Source organism: Bacillus rossius, chromosome 3 (genome assembly GCF_032445375.1).
Source record: "Bacillus rossius redtenbacheri isolate Brsri chromosome 3, Brsri_v3, whole genome shotgun sequence".
In the NCBI taxonomy this organism is placed as follows: domain Eukaryota; kingdom Metazoa; phylum Arthropoda; class Insecta; order Phasmatodea; family Bacillidae; genus Bacillus; species Bacillus rossius.
In genome coordinates, this window is record NC_086332.1 from 43,364,605 (window position 1) to 43,389,709 (window position 25,105).

A 25,105-nucleotide genomic window follows, 5' to 3' on the forward strand; every position below is an offset into this window, starting at 1 on the left:
GGTGTGTTGGTGTGTGTGTGTGTAATGTATGTGTTTACGCTGACAGCTGACAGTAGGACAAACTTAATCTATTGGAAAACTCATAAGTTATGCGACATGCGCAGATCACCTTTATAGTTACGGTAATGGTAACGTTTAGTATTTTTTTCAATGTGTAACATCTTAGCACTCGGTCGACATTTGGTGGGAGTAATTTCGTGAACGCGACGGAAGTCAAGGAAAGGAAACAACCACAGTGCTGCCATCTGTGGTGGATGGCGCGAACCAAAGCTCACTAATACAAAGGGAAACCTTATAAATGGGCAGAATTTTAATAAAATTAATTGTTGCAAATCTGATCCAAAGCTGAGGTTTAGTAGTTTTCAATATATATATATATATATATATATATATATATATATAGTTAAACATTTCGGCATGCTAATCAAATTATTCAATAGTCGACGTGGCTGCTCAGGCAGCGAATTCTAGCGATGGGTGCGGAAACTACGTGTGATTCGCGTCCAGAAATGTAATTGAAATCACACTTTGCGATATTTATCACACTTGGAATTATTATTTCTCTGTCCGAGTGTCGTATTATATGTAAGTGTATTTACAACATGAGAAAACACGAAATTGCTTGTTATCTGCGTTAGATGTCACATATCACTGATTTTAAGTTTGAGATTTGAAATATTGTGCATTAAGTAACGGGGAGGGAGCCCGACACAAAATTATTTGCACCTTGGCCCTCACAAAAATCAAAATATGTCTTGATTTGATTTAGAAATCTATGGGTCAAGGATCAGCTTGACGCGATGATTTGCGCATGGAGTTAGGAATTGTCGGGAGATGGCATGCTGTAAAGTAGTCGAAGTCACTTTTTTACCTCACAATCACCATACTGATAAAACGTTGCGGAAATTGTGGTTGATCACGCAGTTCCTTCTGAAACTGTTTGCACAATGCACGCACTACACTTCAACCAATTTAAAACTTGGCCCAGAATATCATCTGGATAAAAATAATCTTTACAGGTTGCTACTGAAATCGTAAATAATAAATCTAAAGTAATTCACTATATAAATAAATATATCTAACTTGGACAAAACAATAAATATTCCTAAATTAATATATAACGTTAGTTTTTAAAATCATTATTTTGGACATACGCCATTTCTAGTTTGCACTGTACGTCATAGAGGAAACCCGAATAACGGACAAGGAAAGATGAAATACACAAATACGCGTTATTCGGGTTGTCTATGACGAGCAGTGCAAACTATCAATGGTGTATGTCCAAACTAATTATTTAAATAAATTTTTCCCATTGCAAATAACATAACACGTAACTGATTAGTTTTCCCTGCGAATACATATTTTAATACAGTAGCGAATAAGATGAAAATAAATTATAATTCATGTATTTTAAAAAACTTACAACAGCAAAGAAAAAGGTTTTGAAAAAGTATTAATTACTTCCTTGTGTGGTGTGCAGTTCCAGGTGTTATAATAGCTCACCTTGCAAGATTCATAATAACTTACTGCCTTCACCGACATCTGGCATATTTTTCCATAACTTCAGAAGGGATATAGCCCCCTTGTCCCACCCATTTGCGTCCACCACTGTTTTAAACATAGTTTTAAACTATTCTTGGAACTGTATACTATCATTAGAAATTTAATCTGAAATATTAGTTTATTTCTTATTTTTTGTATTGCATAATCCGTAAAAATGTCAAGCTAAGTTCTTTATACAGATGGTCATTACTTCTACCTCCTTCCAGCCCTCCAAAAATAATCAGAAGCTGTAAAGTCCTACTGCATTTCTATCGAAACGTGAATGTGTGAATACCGTGCGAATGCCGTAACAATTGTGGCAACGGTATTGTTGCAAAATGTGAAAGCAGCATTGGTTAAATACTCTTTAAATAAGCATTTCTGGAAGGGAGATCCCATATTGTAATTGGCGATGGTTTAACTTTACATTGCCATGTGCAGACTCAGTCGGGTTGACGGAAAGTAAGGAGTTAATTGTAATCCACAGACTGGCATCTCGTGATACGTTTTTCGTTCCAGCTCGTGCAAGTATTGGCGTACCAGTAACTTGTGTGTGTTTATAAGAGTTATCACGAGGTTAACTCGTCGATTAAGTCCTGGGGCATAACGCAATGTAAGGGACGTGCTCTAATCGGCAGATTTGGTTGGAAAAATTTCTCACTTAACATATTTAGGACACAACAGTGTAATGAGGTATTTCGCAAATAATGAAACTCTCAAAACGATAATCTACCTAACAAGGAAATAACTTTTGAAAAGTAAACGTATACTACCTAACTTTTACATAAATTTAAAAATTGTATTTGATGGATAAGATAAAAACAACGCATGATGCAAAAATCTGCACTTAAATGTTTGTATATACCTATAGTGTTTTAAGGCAATCTCACCGAACACCATCAGTAAGTAACGAAACATTTTTTTCTCTTCAAGAAAATGCTTGAGGTTGATTAAGCGTTTCCTAGTCTGATTTGCTAGTTGTATTAAAAACAAACATTATGAAATGAAGTAAATTCTATGTAAATTCATTTTCTCAATTGATTCCTTTAGGAGCGATATCGAAATACCTAATTAAGGGCTTGTACTGATTTGTTAAAAATAAAAATACTGATAGATTTTGTTTGGTTCTCTCTGTCACTGCAGTATGTGTTTTATGTAACCAAATCATTAAAAAAACCGCTCATTTGTAAGTAAGAGTATTTACTCGATAAGGTGAATCAATTCACATTTAAGTTACAATTAGAATTTTTTTTTTTGCAAAGAAGCACTAAAGTGTTCTGTAACTTACACGTGTACGGTCACATTTAAACATTTTGTAAAACCTAACTAAACAATACCAGTTTAACAAACAAGAAATAATATTTCCACGCTGGTTATCAAGCGAGAAACTATTTGTTTTTGTAATAATAGGGTTTACAACTCATGTTCTACAATTATTTTTCCCCACTGTCAAAAAAGGAACATTAGTAACGAAAATAATTCATGCTACCTTGAAAAATAATAGATAACGTTTTAGTTTGTAGGGTAGGGCGGGGCTAGTTGAGCACTTTTTCACTTGAGCGGTTATAGCTCCTCAACGATAAGTATTAATGGCTTGTTATGCATACTGAAGGATTACGAATTTATCCGTTTGCAAAAGTGTCCATAGTAATTTATTTCTTACAAGTCGAATTTAAGAGCTACAGCTGTTTAAATGCAGAAAGTCAAGTATGCTCAACGTAACCCATGGCCATAGGTGAGGTAAGTTGAGCGAGGGTATAAGGCAAATTGAGCACTTAGAATGTATAGCCAAATGATGGGTTGAATGTTAACTAGACATGAAATAAAATTTCTGTTTGATAATCAACTTTTTATTTACTTATAGTCTTTTAGTGACAAAACAACTAAATTAAAAGTAATTTTCTTTGAATAATAAACTGAAAATAGAATCAACAAAACTTCAACGTATCTTAAGCTTAACTTTGGAATTAATTTCAGTCTTTCTGATCAAATTCAGACTTGAATATTTATATAATTATCAATAAAGTTTATGTTAATAAGAAAATATTAATATATAAAATAAATATTAATGAGATATAGGAAACTTAATCGTCGTTGTCACTGTTGCAATTGTAACAAGTATTTCTTTAAAGAGTCCTCTTGCGTGGGAGAAAATACTTGCCTCGGTGTTGCATAACCCATGAATGAATCACCACCTTCGTTTAATTTCTTCAAAAATCTGGTCAAAGTCATCAGTTTGATACCGAATTCTTTTGCGGCGGCATTCACGCTTTTTCCCTCATCGTTGACCGCCTTTGTAGCATCATTTAAGTTTTTGAGTAGAGTAAGAACATCTCGTAGTCTTTCTTTTATAAGTCCGCATCCTAAAAAAACAAACATATATTACTTTAGTCCTAAATCGTGGGGTTAGTTGAGCGACTATATCTCATATCTCAACTAACCCCAATCCGAAATTTTAAAACAAAATTGAGGTTATGAAAAACCGGTTAGAATTATACCCAAAATATTTATACATATCAAAAGTACTATAAATTTATGGAAGTTTAACACTTACTTGATTAAAATCGGATAACATTGAACTATTACAGACGAAATATTCATCATTATAATAATTTTACTTTTTGGTTACAAAATAAACAATGCGCGCGTGTACTTCACTCGATCGACTAGTCGCCACTGGCCTATTTGATGCCTTCGCGTGCGGTGAATATTTTTCGAGATATTTCGATTGCCCAACTTGCCCCTATGCTCAACTAGCCCCGCCCTACCCTACCTTTACTGTTGAAGATAAACCTCATCTTCATCACCTAATCTTCGAACAATTTTCATAAAAACTCCCGTAAAATAAATTCAACGTGAATTTCGTTTTGAAAACGTTTACCCATACACAATTTTATTTGAGTTAGGCCTGGGTGCTTTCGTATAAATTAAAATGGATTCGTATGAATGCTGGAAGCTTCTTAAAGTAATTAATATAAATGACGTACATGACACATATGTGCGCCTTGCTGCAAGCTACACGTACTACTGCGGTTGAGCGCACGGTGTACGACCTCGCGAAGTAACTTATAGCGGTATATTCTCAATGAGCTGCGGTCTGCTGAACACTCCATATGTGGCGCCGTATCAAGGTTCGTATCAAAAAAAGGAAGTAATTTTTACAGTTACTTCTTGTGGTGGTTTGGTAGGGGAGGGAGGGGGCGGTGGTAAGCCAAGTGGTTTTAATGTCACTCATCGCTGGCTTGTACTTCCTACAACACGTCTTTGTACGATATTTAAAAAAAAAAATTATCCACGTATGTACCAACTAAAAAATTATAAGTTAAAAATATGATTTTTTTTTTTGCCTACGTACAGTCGACCAAGTGCAGGTTTCCAACAACTACGTGCATCAAATAAAAATTTTGTTTGGACATAAGTTTTTCACAAAGTCATTCCAAATTTTGCTGGCTGAGTACTATACTTTTCTGAAAAAAACTCTTATTCTACGAACTAGAACACTTAAAAATATTTTTCGTTCCCAGTGAAATGTTCGTAATAGGATGCCAGTTAAATTAACTCATTAAAAAGGCATTTCAGGTTCTTACGAATTTTAATTTTGTCTACCTGCTTAATTAGGTGGATCAGTTTCCTATTTTACATATCCAACCATATATAACGTTGTGAATATTCTGTGTTATGCTGTATTCGATTAAAGTTTAATGCAAATCGTAGACATGCGTTCTTAAGTATTTTGAATTCAATTTTTTTTTCAGCTGATAGTATGCTGTCTGCATGCATGCTTTGGCCATTCTAGATTTTTGTCGAGTTAAGTGTGAGCATCCTGTACTAGGCAGTCAATAACAAGTGTGTTGAAAATTGCTTATTCTCAAGGCTATCACTAAGTGTGCTGTGGAATTTAACAGGCTTGGTTTGGGAAAAGTGGAGGGGGGGGGGGAGGCAGAGATATAACAGGTTGGAGGGTGAAGCTACTACAAGGTCGTTGGAGAAAGGGGGGAATAGTCGTTAGTTAGATTTTCGGATGTGTGCTCCGTGATACCAGTGGCGGATTCAGAATTTTCTTTTCGGGAGGGGATGTGAAAAAATAAAACAGAATTTGTGTATTCAAAAACCTAACGTCAACATCAAGGGGTTTGGACAGTTACATTATCATAATCAACATTCTTCATTTCCTGTGTGGTTTGTAATTCCAGGTGTTGTAACAACTCACCTCGCATCATTCAAAATAACATACTGCATTCACGCATATCTCGCATATTCCATAACTTAAAAAAAAAGGGGGGGGGGAGGAGGGAATATATACTTTCCATTCCTAATGCGTCATCCACTGCGTGATGCTATAAATGAATCCAAAAATTATACCATCAAAGGACTTTCGGCCCCGTATTCCTTTTTATTTTCCATATTTACAATATGTTACGTCATTACTCAGCTCTACACTGAACTGATTTGAGCCTACCTTTTACCAAGTGGAATAAAGGCAACCTAGATCGTGTCTAAAACTACATATTTGGTTTTAGATAATAATAACACGACCATATTTTATTTACAAACATACTTAGGTTATAAATTCAAATATTAGTTTAAGCTTAACTGATATCAGAAATTAATTGACAAAATATGAAATTACAAAAATATCGCAATTTGTGTTTAACCCCTTCAATAACACACGCGAATACTTAAGACTTACAATTATGAATAAAGTTGTAAGTATGTATTAATATCAATGAATCTATGATACTTTAAAAGTGCCAATTTCAAAATTAACCATGCTGAGATTGTAAAATCCAGTTAAATTTTAAGGCAGTGCTGCTTAAAATATTAAAGGTATTATTATAAATAAAAACATAGTCCTAAATATTTTAACCATTGGCATTATAAATTTACAAGCTAATTAGTTAGTTCGGAACATTGCCTACCAAATAACAACAAAATCCTAAAACGAGAACGTTATCGTATTTATTTTGCAAATCTAAATAAACTCATCGCAAACGAAAAGACTCGTCGCAAATAATAACAATTTGTATTTATTTGTAACACTCATCCCCTATAGTTTTTCAATTTAAAACAATAAACGTAGTTTCAGATCTAGTATGGCACAAAACATAACAATGGCAAGCACACATACTTAAGTCATGAATATGCCGTCGAAAATGAGTTCGTGTGCTGAGCAAGCGTGAAAATCTCCGGAGGGGAATTCTTCAGCGTACATCACGAGACGTTCAGCAATTCGATATCATATAATTAGTATCTCAGCATGAGAGACGGGATGGATACGTAAAACTGTGACCCAAGCCATGCGGCATGGCTCGCCAGCAGCGAAAACAACGAAGAAGCCAGCGCAGTCAGATCGTTGAACTTTTGAACTCGCTCGCTCACAGCTTCCTTCGGGACACTTGGCAGAGAAGTGTAGTTGCTCCACCAGGGCAGTGTGTATTCTTGTGTGCGTGACGGCAGTCGCGATGAGAACGCCGTGGGAGCCGTTAAAACAAAAAGGTTGTCGTCGCTAACTCACCGACAGGCTGCGGGTGACGACGAACATCCCTCCGCTGGTAATCCCGGTCGCCAGTCGCACAGTCAAAGCCAGGTCGCAGCCAACACACGAGCACACGCACCACGCGAAACACACAGCACTCGCGCGCCACGCACGGACCGCAACAGCCAGCAGCGAAGCCGTCCGGCAGAGCGCAGCAGGTGAACTGGCGGCGGGCGAGTCCAAGTTCCCCGCGTGGAGGGAGGGGTGTGGCAGGTCGCTCGCGGTCGGGAGAGAAACCAGCGGGCTGGGCTTCATTTTTTTTTATGCGTAACATCTTAGCTCTAGGTATGCGGCATCTTCGCGAATGCGACGGAAGTGAAGGAACGGAAATGTGTAACAGGAAGTAGGGTGAAGCGCGTGCCATTCAATTTTATTTTGTTTGTTAAACAGACTTATAGTTGTGGTTTAAAAAAGGAAGAAGAAAACTTTTCCTTAAAATGAATACTTAAAAAGTTAACGCCACTTTAAGATTAAAATAACTGTTATAAAGTGTACCCAGAAGAAAAAAGGCTATAAGTACATTCAAGAATTTCAATGAACCGATGAATCACTCCAGTGCAAAGTGAGATATGTGCTTATTTTTATTAACCAAGAATGTCATCCTGTTTCAGTATTTAATATGAAAAAAAAAATTGTCTCCATTTTTATTTAGAATGAATATTTTAGAATATAAGAGTACTTCAATGTTTTCGCAATGTTTGGGATATGTTCTGAGTATAAATAGGTAGAGAAATAGTGTTACAAAAATATGGATAGTTTTATATAGAACAACAAACAACTATTTATAATAGTATATATATATATATACACACTAGATAATGCCCGGCATGCGTTGCAATGCCTCAATCAATTTTTTAATTTATCAATAATGTAATTTTTTAAACGTATACTAAGCATCTCACTTTATCTCTCTAATTCTCTATATCTCTCTCTATCTTTCTAATTATATCTCTATCTCTCTATATATCTTTCTAGCGGACCCGACAGACATTGTCCTGCCCAAATGTACTTTTTGTGAGATATGGATATGGCGGTAAGTATTTCTACGCTGGACATTTTGTATCTTCTCATTATACATACCCCTCCTCTTGGGCACGCCACTGCCGTTACCAAAAACCTTTCCCATGGTTACGCAGAAGGCAACAACAATGCAAAAGCCCGTTGCCATGGAGGCTAATTATCAACAATGCTTAGTTTTTTTGCTTTTAAAGCGTGTTTTTTTTTTTTAAGTTTTTTCTTAACTCAGAATCGAGATAAAATATCCAATTGTGAATCTAAACCATCCTCGAATCCCCGTGAACTCACACACAAAATTTCATCAAAATCGGTCCAGCCGTCTAGGAGGAGTTCAGTGACATACACACACACACAAGAAATATATATATATATATACTAGATAATGCCCGGCATGCGTTGCAATGCCTCAATCAATTTTTTTGTAATTTTTTAAACGTATACTAAGCATCTCTCTTTATCTCTCTGATTCTCTATCTCTCTATGTATATCTCTATAACTCTATCTATCTTTCTATTTATATCTCTATCTCTCTATATATCTTTCTAGCGGACCCGACAGACATTGTCCTGCCCAAATGTACTTTTTGTGAGATATGGATATGGCGGTAAGTATTTCTACGCTGGACATTTTGTATCTTCTCATTATACATACCCCTCCTCTTGGGCACGCCACTGCCGTTACCAAAAACCTTTCCCATAGTTACGCAGAAGGCAACAACAATGCAAAAGCCCGTTGCCAATGAGGCTAATTATCAACAATGCTTAGTTTTTTTTGCTTTTAAAGCGTGTTTTTTTTAGTTTTTCTTAACTCAGAATCGAGATAAAATATCCAATTGTGAATCTAAACCATCCTCGAATCCCCGTGAACTCACACACAAAATTTCATCAAAATCGCGTACAAACAGACAGACAGAAAAAGTACTGTTATATTATAGTAAGATAGATAGATTATTCTTACATGTTCGCATCCATGCAGTATATGAAAAATCAGCATGTATAGCCCCACACCTATAACTATACGTATCTGCTGCCCACGACTTTTTCCGCATGGAATTTTGTATTATCTTGCACCATTTAGAAATTTAAACATTATAACATAACAGTTGATACAGTTGTAGTAGTTTTCTTATGTTCACAAATGATAATTTTCTCACCTCTATTTCAGTCTTTGCAATAAAAATATGTTACTACCTAAATTTTGAGTAAATATGTTTCTACTTTCAAATGTAATGACGGGAATACACTTCATAAAATGTCTTTGTAAACCACATTTACTGTTTTTTCCGTCTTGAGCTATAATGTAAACATTATCTGTATTACTGACCCGCGAGCAAACTACATACATTTCAGAGAGAGATAGAGAGTGAGAGAAAGACACCTATTGAATGTCTATCTAACTAATTTTTTTATGAGAGCATATTTTCATGAAATAAATCATGAATTCATTCAACGATAAAAGCTGTTTATTTAATTAAGCGGACGGGTTCGCTCCAAGGAGAAAATTGACGCGGCGAGACCTCGTGGACATAGAGAAATGACACACACTCACTATTTGTGTGGCTATGAAACATGATTTTTTTTCTGCAATTTAAATTGTAATATACAAAAAGGGTATTGAAAATTGAAACAAATATGGCAACACCATAAACTGTCAGGATCTTTATTTTTTTCTTACTCTCTACTTAGTTTCTTACAATAGCAAAACTTAATGGCTTCTAATAATGCGTTGCAATTTTTGTTTTTTTTAGTTTTTCTTAACTCAGAATCGAGATAAAATATCCAATTGTGAATCTAAACCATCCTCACTATTTGTGTGGCTATGAAACATGATTTTTTTCTGCAATTTAAATTATAATATACAAAAAGGGTATTGAAAATTGAAACAAATATGGCGACTCTATAAACTGTCAGGATCTTTATTTTTTTCTTACTCTCTACTTAGTTCCTTACAATAGCAAAACTTAATGGCTTCTAATAATGCTTTGCAATTTTTGCTTTTAAAGCGTGTTTTTTTTTAGTTTTTCTTAACTCAGAATCGAGATAAAATATCTAATTGTGAATCTAAACCATCCTCGAATCCCCGTGAACTCACACAAAAAATTTCATCCAAATCGGTCCAGCCGTCTAGGAGGAGTTCAGTGACATACACACGCACACAAGAAATATATATATAAAGATATATATATAAAGATATACATATATATACACACTAAAGACCATGCATAGCCTGTGCGAAAGTAAGGATCGCAACTTGGCACGTTTAGTGTGTTAAAGTGTCCTTGATGTGCTATAGTAGTGTTGGGGATTTTTTTAATGTGTGACGTCTTAGCTCTCGGTACACGGCATTTGGTGGGAGAAATTTCGTGAATGCAACGGAAATGTGTAAAAGGAAGTTGGTAGAAGCGCGCGCCATTCAATTTTTCGTTGCCGGCCTACAGTTGGCGCTTGAGTTGCAGCGTCTCAGCGGTAACATTCCCACGTCATTTGAAAGAGAGATAGAGAAAGGGAGAAAGAGAAAGAAGAGACAGGTGTTTACCGTTCGGTCCGCTAACAGTTGTCTTGAACAGCGTGACGCATCGCCATGTGGCGTTTTTAATACGTTATAAATACGTTGTGATATAAATTCAATAAATTTATAATTTTTATATTAAAATACGTGTTGTGTTAATAAATAGTTTGTGTTACGATAGATTAGATGTTACTCATCACTGCCAGTACTGAAATACTCGCTCAATTATTTGGGGTCTGGGGAGGGGGTAGAGAGGAATGGATGACCGGAGGGATTTGGGTCCCAGTTGAGTAGGACGTCAGAAATTTTGCAAAGTAATAGACCCTTAGGTTATTTTAACGCATTTATGACGTCATTATAAGTTTATATCTCCAGTTATTTTTGAAGTAAAACTTCTTTGCTGAGGGGGGGGGGGGGGGGGGCTACAATTTCAGAGCGTTACGAAAATTCCGATCACATGAGGGGACTAGTTAGGGAAATGGTGGGGAGCCTGTACAGGAGGAGAGTACGTCAGCGGCGACGCCACTCCAACGCTGGCACTAGCGGTCGAAAGGTTTTTTTTTTCTGCAAGGAAGGAGGGGAAGATAAGTATACATAGCGTAGCTAGTTGTGACGGTCGTAAGATGAGCCGGCAGGGGAGAGGTAGAAATGACGCAGCAGTGATGCTTTCGGAATTCGCTGCTTGTGTTTGTCCACTCCTCACTTCTTTTTCTTCATATGAGAAAAAAACCTGCATCCTTACTATTCCCTATTATTATCTCTTGTGCGTTGAAAATACTCATCATTTATCTCTATCTATACTTAATAAGCAAGAAGTTTCACTTCTGTCGCATGTTGAATCCCCGCACACTTTTTTTTTTTTTTTTTTTTGCTGTGGGTGTTGCGAGGGGGGAGGTGGGGCGAGACCCTCCAAGAGGACCGCCACCGGGCGCATTCCGCAGTCGGCGCCGCTTTCTTCCACCGTCCACCTCCCGGCGCTGTGTCGCAACCGGGCGCCGGTAGCCCGCGCGCGGGTCGGCGCTCCGGCGCGTGTGGCCACTGGCGTAGCTGGGAGCACGACACTGCGGATTGGACATCTCCCTGAACAATCACGTTCAACATATCTGTGACGCCAGCGCGACAGAATTCACGAACGCAACAGATTTACTACTAGATTTTTTTCCCCTTCACATTTCATTTACGTCGATGGCGCGATGTTTCTTCAGAAATATAATATATATTAATACAATTAAGAATTCTAATTCCTTTTCAGCACAAACCAAGCAGTTAATTTATATAAATTTAGTATCATTATATAGATATTTCTTTTGTTATTGAGTTAAAAAGAGTCTGAATTAAAATCGTTTATTATAATTGGATTATTTTTATTGAATTTATATATCATTATTGCATAATTTGTCTGTTTGTTTGCTCGAGTATAGAGCAAAAACTACTCGACAGATTATGATGAAACTTTTTTGTGTTTAAAATCTTATGTTTTCAATTAAAAACTGATGTATATATATTTATCTCGCCACGATGACGGGAGCTGTAGATATAACAATAAAACCACTTTCTTTGCCCAATAATAATGCTACTAAGTACCACATACATAATCTAATTGATTTATTCTGTCACAATCAATAACTATTTCACGATTGATGATAACTTTTTTATTACATGATGTGATAATGAAAAGAAAATCACTGTGCGATTTTTCGCACGGGGATACACATTAGTCATATAACATTTTTTGAACAATTTTGAACTGATGCACTGATAATACAATATTTCCTTTTTTGTATATTTTTTAAAGGTTTTATTTACTAAATTAATTTGTGAAATCTTTAAAATACTGCCAAAAGTTTTGTGGACTGAAAATGCGTGGGAAGGCACCTTCTCTCTCGCGCAGTTTAATGCCGTGGCAAAAAAAAAAAAAATAGATTACGCTCAGTCAGTTGACAGTCTGCCATGGAGATGGATACTAGTGGTCGCGCAGCTATGAAGTAATTCACGGCGTGGAGAGGAAATAATAAATCATGTTTTACAGCGGTATATAGTTAAAGCCAAAAATAAATGCTTATCTGCAGCCATCATCAACTACAAGCATTGAATGTCAAATGTGAGATTTTTGTCCACATCCTTCTTCCAAACTTTAAACCTCGTTTGACCAACATACTAAAAAATTTCAGTCGTAGGTATGCAGTTTTTTCACACTCCTAATTTTATCTTGATATTAATTAAATCGATTTTAAGTTAACTATCACCGGTTTCAACATCGTAAATTAACTCTTGCAAGCATCAACTGCAAGAGCCGCGAGTTACACTGATGTTAGTGAAAGATCTATCAAAAGAATTTGAAAAAAAAAAAAAAAAAAAAAAACAAGAGCTGAACTCTTTTCAATTGTGTGAAGCTATTAAATTACATAAATTCATAACAAACTTCACTTGTTCGTGCAAATTTTGTAAAAAAAATTAATTTTAACTGCCAAACCAATTCAATCCGGGTACGTTTCCCGGTGGGGTCAAAATCTGACAGTTTGCAAGTGGGTAACGTGGCGGACGTTACCTTGTTCCGTGGCTTCTCTCAAGTTACTCCCTTTCCCCCCAACCTCGAGATCTGTCACTGTCCGATTTTAATCGCATCATCCCTCATCGTCACAGTTAACCTTATTCATTCATTCATTCATTCTTCCATTCAAAGCTCTGATAGACTTAAACTTGTCGCATCACATCAGAACGCATCGCGATTTTTAAAACAGGCTTAACGTGACTTTTACTGGTTTTCTAGAATGGTTCTTAAACCAGATTATTAAATTATTTAATATTGACTTATGAGTTCGTTAAATTCCAAATAAATATAACACAAAAAATAATATCATGCGTTGAAAAGTTTAGTTAACGATTATTTATATGTAGGAACTGGAAAATTCGCAGTTTCATTGACATCCAGAATAGATTCCATAATCCTCTACGCACTCGGGAAAATGCCACCTGCTCATTGGCTACTAAATTGTGAGACATGTTTGGGTAGCTTGTGATTAGATATGTCTCACGTTGAGGGTTTTTAACTGGCTCAGGGTTCTTCTAGTCAACTGTGGTCCAATCAAAGACGTAGGAAAAAGATAGACGTGTTTGGCTTCTGGCCTGTCGCGAAATGAATCCGCGTTTTTTTTTTCCTGTCTCGATTTGTACGTTAGTCAAAACTTACAAGTGTCTGCTGTCGAAAAGCTACGAATTATTAAACCATCATTGATAATATTTTTCAAACACTCGCGGATGTGTCATTACCTAATATGATTGTGTCTGACCCGTCAGCTTAGTGTTTTCGAACTCCTGGCTGCTGAGAGAAAGGTTCAGACTTTTGGTTCTCGGCCAGGTCGGTAATTTTTTTTTTCACTTGCGGAAAAATTTCCTTCCCAAGTCCCCAAGTCCAGGACTGGCTTTTGTGACGTTCTTTCACGGAGATCGGTGGCAAACCACTGCGCAATGAACCTGGCATGAAAACCCCAGGTGCACCGCTGTTTCCCCCATCGCGGCGTGACTTGGGGTGACCATGCTCGGTCACGAGTATCGTGTAATCATCATCAGTGCGATCATATCTACAAATGCTACCGATATCACACGTATCACCTTATGAAACACTTACCATTAACCTTTGTTATTAGGTCCTTGCGTTTCTTTTTTCCCGAAAAGGATTACAGGACCAGCTGTGTGTTAAAACTTTTAAGCATTGTCTGTGTTTCGCGGCTTATCAAAGGTACGTGTCTACTGTCAGCAACCAATCATACCCATCCAGTGCGGAAGCAAACGCCTCCTGAATGGTCCGGCCAAATAGGGCAATGATTTCTTTTGCAGACGACCGCCAGTTACAAGGGAGCAACCGATAGCGAGGGCACCTACCGTATGGCAATCTAATGATAGATCAGATTTTTTCGCGAAAAATACGCGCTTATTTTTGTTAACAGTTGGTATACAGAGAGAAAGTCTTGTATTTCAGCAACCCGAGCCGACCAGATTACGCTAACCAGCCAGTCGACATTTAGGGGTGCCAGTCGCCAAGGCTTTTGGCGCTGACGGTACGTTTACGTACGAGATTTTTCTGAATAAATATCAACTAGGTATACTTTGACGGAACAAATTTTAGTTTCATTAAAACAATTTTGAGGGCTGTCATATGTGTATTGTGAATTTAATTAGAAATATACATCCTACATGAAGTTGTTTGTCGCGCTGTTTATTTGCTTGTTTGCAAAAACGCAGTGTTTTGCTGTCGCATCGTGCATTGCGCGTCGCTCGCCGCTGTCTGATGCCAGAAGATACTGTATTGTCGAGAGAGTACTGGCGGTACCGTGGCGTTTTCAAATCAAATTTTGTTATCTATGATGTACTGTATCTTCAAAAAAGATTTGAGCGCGTTACACTATAAAAGTTTTTTTTTTGTAAATGGAACATAAACATTCAGTTAAATTACATATGTGTGCAAATTCGTACATCCACACGAAAAAAAAAACTGTATCACTACAAAACAGTGTTCGCAGCAATACTTGGTTCGGATTATTACCCGGACATTTATGCTTTGTGTTTTCCCAGTACCTCCAATAGTTAGAGTTATTTGTAAACCGTTCCCTGAATATCTTTCCAGTATGAACTGTGCACATAATAGTCATTTTGTTGAATATTCGATTATATTTTCCATAGTTTAAAAAAAAATATGCTTGAATGAAACATCCATAAAAATAAAATTATGCGCCAATTTCCATGAGAAATACTCAGTACATTCAAAAATAACTACAGCTATGTGTTGTACAAAGTTACGTTATATTTTTTGCAGTATTTCAGACTAATTATTGGCATCTGGTCCCCAAAAGTACGGAAATTTTTCTTTCTGCGTATTGAGACAGTAGCTTCGCACACGTATTGAGACTTGGCAGTTGTGCACCTCAGTTTTCACATGAGGCCACGCCCAAGTTTCTCTGGTGAACGCCAGTTGTACAAGTCAGCGTATGAAACTTGCATCAGCTTTTGGCCGAAACAGAACTCGTGGGCGGGAAATATAATGAAAAAAATTGAGAACACGGTGAAAAAAACGCGAATTTTTATTTATTAGATGTCGTTCTTACAGCTTCACTCACAAGCTTACTTTAAGTCCTTAGCAATAGCAAGTGTATAAAACAAATATTTCAGAAACATATCGAAACAGTAACGGATGTCAAAGAAGAAGTTAATTCTACGTCCATAAATATAAACTATTTATTTGGGTTTTACGTGAGTTCCTAAACGAATTATAGTTTTATCCTTATGAAGTTATTGTAATGAATTTAAAATCCCTTGATCACTTAGTAGATGTGCAACTGCTCATATATTATGAGCCGCTCCCTTAGCCTCGCTAGTAGTTATTAGAACTTTAACAAAAAAGGCAGTCAGATTTTTAGTGAAAACATGTTAATTCACATCATTAACATAGCACGCGCACCAACAATACTTTCGTTAATTTTTTTTATCTCCAGTTGATAATACATAGGTATATCTTATCCCAATTGAAGTCAGAAATGTTATAGAGTACACTGTGCCACTAGAAGTGATGTATAGTGGCTGCAATGTAACCCAAGGCAAGGCCAAGAGTGGACGTTTGAAATATTTTCAAAACAGAAAGCAGAGCGAGCTAATAAATATTTCCATGCGGCAAACCCCTTTAGAATGGGGAATAGACATCTTGCACAACAGTTGCGCTCTCCTGGCTGCATACGGACAGCGTGCTACGGCGAAGTTGAGCGAGCGCTAGCGGTCAAGCTGTAAGTTTCTAGGCGAACGGCAGCAAAAACAATTATACGTGGCCATTCACTCACAGCTGGGAAAATGTATTTTAAAAATGTGAAAATTTGTTTATCGTTTGTGTTTACCACTTAACACACATAACAGAGATGAAAGTGTTGTCTGTCCCGACAACTTGTGTTGTTATGAATAACTTAAAGGAAAGAGCAGATGCATCAAGCCAAAGACACATGTTTATTCATTAAATAAGTGAAATAAACCCCAATGTATAACATACATAGGTCAAAAAAATTGGCCCTAACTTCACAAAAGATTATACGAGAGACTGGCTGCTTACGGGTCCTTGGGCGAAACTGTAACACATTTAAGCTCAATTAAGCATTTGCAAAACAACTATAATGTGTGTAAATGTGAGAATAGTATTAAGCATTTGAGCTTTATTTCCAAAAGTTTTTTTTATATTTTAAAATATATAACTGTAACATTAAAATTATTCAAACTTTAAAGTTTATAAATTAGAGTAATATTAAGACTCTTAATATAACAGAACCATTTACAGCGCACTGATTTCAAACAACTCTTAAGACATCATAAGATATTAATTCTATTCCAGCAATGTATTCAAAATTACTAAACCACAAAAGACAAATTTATAATGAATTGCCTAAAAATAATACACCTAAAATTTTGACGTTACGATGATAACGTTTGCACCACAAGATTATTGCGGCCACGAATACATATCGTAACTGGCCTTTAATAAGCCCGAACGAGAGTTTTCACTCGCTTCGTCGAACTAGTAGTTGGCTCCAGCACTCGCCCGACGACTTACGTTGTGGAACAGCGAGTTGGAGAAGCGGCGAACATTGCCGTGGCGTCGGTCACAAGCTCCTCTTCCAAGCTCACGGTAGTTGATTCAGCTCGCCGATACTCAGTCGCTGAGCAGACGCATACGTACAGCACACATCATACTAATAATCCCTGACGAAGTGTTCTAGTTTGGGTAATGCATAAGCCCGATAAGGCAAAATACTAGCCGTGTTCTCTTGCGTTACTAAAAAGGCAGTTTTAGTGCTACGACGTAAGCGATTTTAAACAAAAAAACCTGAAAGCTGGAAATTCACAAAATTACTTATATATTGTTACGAACGTGAGCAGAGCCGCGGCGCGCGCAGTTTCTAAGTTAGCTGGCGGCCCCGCACGGCCACTGACATCACGTGGCCGCCGCAACATGAGACGTGCCGCGCGCGCCTCGTGTATTTCGGGTGTTATTGCTTCCCCCCTCCTCCCCACCTCTACCCGCGCGGCGATCTGTCTCTGCGCCGTCAACCTGACACCTGGCAGGTGTGTGAGATTCTGCTTGAGCTGCCGACGCATTTCTCGATACATCTGGCGTCGGGTCGGCACGTAATGACGCGACTGGTCCCAGTCGCGCTCGCGACTTCTAGAAGTGGCGCCTGGGCCTATATAAGCCCAGGACGCCGATCTCCGAGGCAGTGAGGAGTTGGGAGTTTTCCCGCGGCAGAGTTTCCGGGGAGATAGTGCCGTGGGTGCGGCGGAGCGGTGAAGTCCCTGGACGAAGGTTCCAGGGCGGAGATTTCAGTGAGGGGTGGAGAGTGGAGTTGATCCGGGCGATAGTGCCGCGGGTGCGGCGGAGTTACTGGGCGAGGAGTTCCGAGTGAAGCGTCGAGCGGATCCTCGGCAAAGAGAAGTGCGACGGCGGCAGCGGAGTGTGGTGACGGAGTCCCGCGACGGAGGTCCACGAGGGGCGCTGTGGTGAGAGTTGCGCCAGAGGTGCGGCCCAGCGATGTGTGCGGTGTGTAAAAACCGAGTGACTGGGGAGAACGCATTGTTAAGTGTAATTGATTATTAGGCATTTTTAGAAGATTATTTGTTAGTGATGTAAATAGTGGCAATCAATAAAACTGTGTAGTAAAATATTTAATTGGGCTATCCATTTACGAACCCGGTAGTTTTCCCACACGATGAATTATTATTTCATTTTAATAATAAATCGTAACAATATTCATAAATGTCCTTACTGAGAGACTTCAAATTTATGAAGTGGTTTTCATTATACGTAAACATATGAGACATTGCGTAATCGACTTTACGCTACGAAAGTGCTCTGCGGCTACTACAATGTTTATAAGTCATTTCCATGGGTCGTCACCACCAAATATTGCCTGCCACCGACCAGCTCAACGACATCAGCCACAATTAAGTGTATATACGTCTTACAGCATACGTAAAGTACACAACGCTCTGTCCATGAAATAACTAAATCCAAACACGACTTAGAATCTTCACTGCTGCGCCTGCCGTAATAATTTCAATTTCCATCAGTACTAGGAGAAAATTTATGTCATCAACATATATTAGGTTAATGACGGCATACCAAATTTCGTGTCCAGCGTAGTTCTGGTAGCACGACGGTTTGTGGCGGGTCGAAGCTCCGGGGTGGCGTAACTGCTGTCTTCATCGGTGTGCTGAGGCAGTCAAAATTAGGCCTTATATACTCCTCTGGTCGGCGGTTGATCTAACCTAGGACATTCTTCAACGGTCTTCGACCAGCTGGCAGCAATGGCCGCACTTCCGTTGACGTAACACGTGTTGTGGAGGCTTCTTTTTATTTTTGGCTTGGAGCATTTTTTATATAGCGCACTACCAGTTGCCTACTCCACAGTCGTCGTCAACAGCGGACTGCGTGTTGCCTAGTCCATAGGCGTCAAGCGCCGTGAACCAAGGCGCCGGCTAATATTCCCGCATAACAAGAAGAAAAAAGGACACAGAAAAAACGGCTTTGGGGGGGGGGATGGGGTTGTACAGGCCATCACAAAAGATTTAATTGTCAAAAGAATAATAACAAGTGTAATAATATCAAAGAACAATCCTAGACTTTTATCAGACAAATCTCAATCTGAATAACTTTGGTGAATTAACTTTCCTTTAAAGTAGCTTCGTAGGTAGACACAATCTAGGAGTTTCACTAACTAACCGTTTATTATTTTATACGATTATCATTTCAATTGTTTTCTTACATACTTTCATTTTATGTATGTTTGTTATTTTAGCTAATTGTACAACCTGGATATCCACGTGCATTTCTATAATGTATATATATTGGATAACCATATTTGGCATAGTGTCTGAATTGGATTACTAAATCATTTTAAGTAACTTTCTTTAAGCTGAACACGTACAAATTTTTCTTTAGATTACTTATATCTTAGTAAATTACTTCCCCTTTACAAGTCAAGTTATTCTTAAACGTATCGGAGCAAAGAGTTTCAGTAGAGTCGCAGAGAATCTTACGTAACAAATTGTAGAGTCGACATTTAAGTGAAATATAAAGCACTGCCATGATTCCTACTTTACTCTCTCTCTCTCTCTCTCTCTCTCTCTCTCTCTCTCTCTCTCTCTCTCTGTCCCCATGCGTGTGTGTGTGTGTAATGCAAAACGCTGACAAAATCTGCAAAACGCTGACAAAAGCATAATAATATATGGGTAAGTAATGTATTTGAAAAATAAATTTTTCATTGATAACTGCAGATTTTAAAACCCCCAGCAAAGAACAAGACAAAAGCTTTTTGAATTTTGCCAGATATCGAGAGAGCGTGACTTTTGTTTGATAACCATGTTTCGGGTTCGATCAATCGTTCAGAACGTAAGACATCATAGTTTGCGTGCTTCGAGGACGTAATCTTACGCTAGCAAATGGTGCATCTTTTATGACTTTGCGGATGAACACCACTGTCTTGGCTTGGCGAAGGAAAATAGGTTATGTTCGCGTATTCCCAATGTCAACATCTTTGTTCGCGGCTCATGCGTCAGCGAAAAGCTTGAACATACTTTCGTCGCTGATCGCCGCAGTACCACGAATTTGCATCCACATTTAATTTCGTTGGTATTTTCTGCGTTGAAGAAAGGAAATTACATCAATTTGGCGAATAAAAAAATAGTTTCCCGGCAAAGCGAGCGCGCAGGTAAATAGACCGACTGCGCGTAAGATCGAACTTAACTCGAAGCTTCACTGTTTCTTCGCCTACCAGGCTCGAAGTTCCGCACACGTGTAGGCGAATCACGAGCCAATGCGTGCCTCGCTCGCACTACAAGGTGAGTCACCAGTCGCCACCTTACCAACGCACTCGTGGGATCATTGGTGACCGTGGACATTAATGGGGGATTAGGGTTCGCCTTCTTGCAATTTTTTTTTCACCGCTTTTAAAAGAGCTTCCGTGCTAAATTGTTTGAGTTGACGTGGCTTAGGACTTAGCTTTGGCTTCTTGTTGAAGTCAACATTTTTGAACTGGTGTGACTATCATAATAATTGAAGTCGGCCGAGTGAAGTAAAAAGTTTTTTCCTCGCAGTGCTTACAGACATGTTAGTAAACGTGTGGTTGCAATATATAGAGGGTCTGGAAAATAATATTTATGCCTTGAGATGGAAAAACATTCGGCTAAATAGTTAAAAATTAGAATTATAGCAAAAAGCGGGACAGAGCTGCGCCATTTTTTTTAAATATACGGCCGGTTTTGCGATCTGTCTAGTTGTTTCTAAACATCTTAGATGCGCCCAGAGTAAACCAAAAAAAAAAAAAATAAACATATTTAGCAGATGAAATTTATACATCCACAACCACTAATCTTACTTGTGTACTGTGCCTTCTAGGACTGATGCAGATGTCCCTGTGTTGCCTGACGCTGGCGGCTCTGCAGACAACCAGCACCATGACTCCCGAGGAACTCCAGTTGACGCAGTGTCTACTGACCGTCTGCAACGAGTACCTACCGCCACACCTGCCAACACTGCTTGCTTCGCAATCGTACTATCACCCCCTGGTCCATGCCGTCGCCCACACGATGCACTCGTCACTGCGCTGGCAGATCGTCTCGTCGCACAGCGGAGCAGCGAGCCACGTCCTACTCCTGCATAGCGGCCAGGATCTAGCTGCCTTGATGTCAGGCCAGTCGTGGAACACAGGAGGACTCTTTTTGGTGGTCACGCTCTCCTGCGATGCCTCAGGAGTCAGCTCAGCCTTAAACGTGTCAAGGAACCACAGCATCGTTAACACGCTTATCTTAGCATTTTGTCCTGAAACCGTGGATGCCTACACGTGGATCCCGTACCACAGAGCGTCCAGTTGTGAGTCCCGACAGCATGTCACGTGGCTGGACAAGTGGCTGCTATCCGAAGGTAAATTTTCACGGGGAAACAACCTGTTCGATCCTCGCGTGCCAAACAATTTCCACGGCTGTCCATTCAGAGTCTCCGTTATCCCCAATGCCCCCTACGTCTTAGAGCAGAATTCTTTTTCCGATCACTCAACAGAAACAAAGCTTTCATTCGACGGTGGTTTTGAGATACAAATGTTGAAAACCATTTCTGATAAACTGAATTTCTCAGTGCATTTCTCACCTATTCCTCCAAACAATGCCAAGTGGGGGCGACGGCTGAAGAATGGCACGTGGACAGGAATAGTTGGTAACGTGAAAAATGGTGAAGCAGATGTTGCTTTTGCGGGTACCATGCTCAACGCTGAACGTTTTGGGGTTCTCAAGAGCACATTTCCCTACGCCAAAGAGTCGATCTCTTGGGTCGTCCCCCTCGCAAAGCCTCTGCCTCGATGGAAGAGCCTCATTAAGGTCTTCCCGGCCTGTATTTGGTTGCTTGTGATCCTGACTTACTTGGTGCTTTCTTGTTTCCTCTGTTTTGTTTCCAGGGTTAACGTTGACCTTAGCCGGGTTTCTCGAGAGTTCACTTCATTAGCAGAATGCCTAATGTGTTTGTTTTCCACTTTCCTGGCAATAGCTTTCCCGAAAATGCCTCAGAGATTAACTCCTAGGTTTCTTGTTGCAATTTTCTTGATATATTCAATGGTTGTGAACACAGCATATCGCACATTCCTCATCACTGACATTACACATCCTATGTACGAGCACCAGATGTCAAGTGTGGAGGAAATTCTGAACTCTGGCATTCAATATGGATTTCATCCCAATATGAAGAAATTTTTCAACGATGATACTGTTATTTCAAAAAGAATTTCGAATCATCATACAGTATGCATGAATGTGGATGATTGCTTTGAACGTGTTGTTAAACGAAGAGACTTCGCCATTGTTTATCTAAGATACAACATAGAGTATATTTTAACGAAGAATTATCTCGACTCGTATAACACGCCCTTGGCAAAGACTTTATCAAAAAACGTTATGAGCTATGACGTAACAACCTACATGCAAAAAGATTCCATAATTTTTGGTCCGTTCAACGAATTGGTTTTGCGACTCATGGAATCCGGGATGATCGAAAAATGGAGGTTGGATGTGCTACGCAATGCGTATAAGCCCAGAATAGGTTTGTCAGACAATGCACCTACGGTACTGAAAGTATCACACCTAGAAGGGGCTTTTGTTTTTTTAATGATTGGATTATCAATATCCTGTATTATCTTTTTGTGTGAAATATTGTATCACAGCAAATACCTGAAAATATTTAAAACTCAATATATATAAGAAGTTTAGTAGATAAATTAAAACATAATTATTTTAAAAGCACAGCAAGACTCTAGACTTTACTTTTGTTAGTTTGCTTTTAGTTACTTTGTTTTCTTTGGTGACAAATTAAAAATTTAGAAAAAAAATTGCGTCGTAACATTTTTGCATCTAAAATGTAATTTAATAGTTTGAAATATTGGATCGTAAAATTATCTTGATATATGATTCTTATTTTAATTATTTCGCAGCCATTTATTTTACCTATAAGTTATTAAAACTTTCGTATTGGTGATGTAGCTACAAAATGTTTTGCAAATTTCCAAATCTTTACTTATTACGCTAGAATCTAATTAATGCATTGACAGAACATAACTTCTTATTTCTTGTCTTTTCTGCGCTTAGACGCAAAGAGAAAGGCGTTTAAATCATCATCTATTTTATTTCTTTGTGTACATGTGTATATTCTAGCACAATAATTAATTTCAGGAGTTGTTTTGTAAAACTGTAAATAGGTTATTTTTTTCATCAGAATTAAGCCATTTTCGTCCTTACAAGAGAATGAGCAACTATCATTAACTATCACTCTAGATATTGTCGATAGTAAGAAGGTCCACTAAGAAACTATTTAGAATTTGGGGAAATCGAACGAGTCTTTTAGATAGTATGTTTTCACTAGATTTGTGACTTTGAATATCAAATAAAAGCGTTGAAATGTGTATGTGTGTCTGCTTTCTTACTGTTGAAGTATGTGGCCATGCCTCTGGCCAAAATATGTTTTTGTAATGATAGTTTTGTAAATACCCTTTTTTTAACATTTAAATGTTGTTATTTTAGTGGATAGTTTAGTTTTAATTAAACGTTATTATTTTTTGTTTATTTAATTAATGCTCTTGTTAATAATTCTATTTAATCTATGGGGAGTTGCGCGGGGAGTACGCAATGAGTTTACTCGAGTAGTGACTTTACGGGACATTTGGTAATAGAAGTGCAAATTGGCAGCCCTGGAAGAAAGTGTGTTTGTGTGTGTGTTTTGCAAAGACATTGTCATTCGGAGTCCGCGGCTGGTCGAGAGCAGACCTCCCGGGCGCTACGCTCGCGCGCGCGAAGTTAAATTGACCCGGGGGCGCGGAAGACTGCCATACTGGAAAACTACCATAATGCCAGTATTCCGCCTGGCCTCTTCGAAAAAGGCGGAAAAGTACCATAACAGAAAATTGCCATAACGAGACGGAATTCTGCCATATTTTCTTATACACTCCATGGAATGAGTACAGCAGCATTGCTCTCGAAGTAGTGTATAGAATAATCGGTAAGTAGCGCTGTCAACCCTCTAGCTGTTTCTCAGGTTAACTTTAAAGCCTACAGATAACGCTTCTGACTGTCATAGTTGCAATCACAAATCACCGCACAGATCGCGCACTAGTAGAAACAAATGTTTCCAAAAATGTTTTATACGGAGCAGCGCTGTATTCTTATTACGACAATTTGTAAAAAAAAAAATTGTAGTTTTCCATTATGGCACATTTCCTCCTGTTTTGACAAAGGCAACGGAAAAGTATTTATCATAACTTAAAAGGACAAAATAGAATTTTGCCAAAATTTCTTTCACATTCAATAGAATGAGAAAAAAGGCACTCGTAAAATCGTAAAGTAACTAGCTTCATAGAATTAACATTTTTTTCACACTGGAATAATTAAAATAATTGTAGATCATTATTTAATGAGTGCAAATCCAACGCAAATATTCAAGGGTTTTTAATGTAATGTTTTCATTATTAGAATGATCGAACTAAAAAAAAAACTCAGATTTTAAGGTTTTTAATGTCCATATTAAATTATTTAAAGTCTCAAGATGTATTTTCAAGACGCTGAAAATCGAGGGAAATATTTTTGTGTTGTGTATGTAGTTTGTTGGTACAGGTCAAGCAGCACAGGCGCTCTAGGGGAGACATAGGCTCGTACATCGAATGTTGATGGTCTTTGCACAGGCTTGCAGTCTTTTTAAAAATACTCTGCTAAAATTTAAGTATTTTTTTATATTAGGAAATAAAAAAATATTACTATGCGTAGCATATTATTCTGCTTCATAAAACTGTCAGATCAAATTGAAATTCAGATTTCTGTGCCTTACAGCACCTATAAACGAATTATGACACATAAAATAACAACAAAAACACATTAACACAAAACACGAAACAACACAACATACAGATAGATAAAGTCCATGTTAACTTATTGGTTAGTTTG

At 38.1% G+C, this 25,105-nt stretch overlaps 2 protein-coding genes across 3 annotated transcripts in view; one reads left to right on the forward strand and one right to left on the reverse strand.

Annotated features, from left to right (window-relative positions):
• The window catches only part of LOC134530593 (serine/arginine repetitive matrix protein 1-like), a 155,674-nt gene extending 148,453 nt beyond the window's left edge, over positions 1-7,221 (reverse strand). For both annotated transcript variants that reach the window (XR_010074841.1, XM_063365567.1), the window contains exon 1: positions 7,058-7,221. The gene's annotated coding sequence lies outside the window, so the exon portion shown is untranslated. The remainder of the gene's footprint in view (positions 1-7,057) is intronic.
• A 14,665-nt stretch (positions 7,222-21,886) lies between these two features.
• LOC134531283 (uncharacterized) lies at positions 21,887-23,974 on the forward strand. Its single transcript, XM_063366976.1, has 3 exons — positions 21,887-22,016; positions 22,170-22,387; positions 23,897-23,974. The coding sequence occupies exons 1-3, from the start codon at positions 21,887-21,889 to the stop codon at positions 23,972-23,974; spliced, it is 426 nt and encodes a 141-aa protein (XP_063223046.1).
• Positions 23,975-25,105: the final 1,131 nt, after the last annotated feature.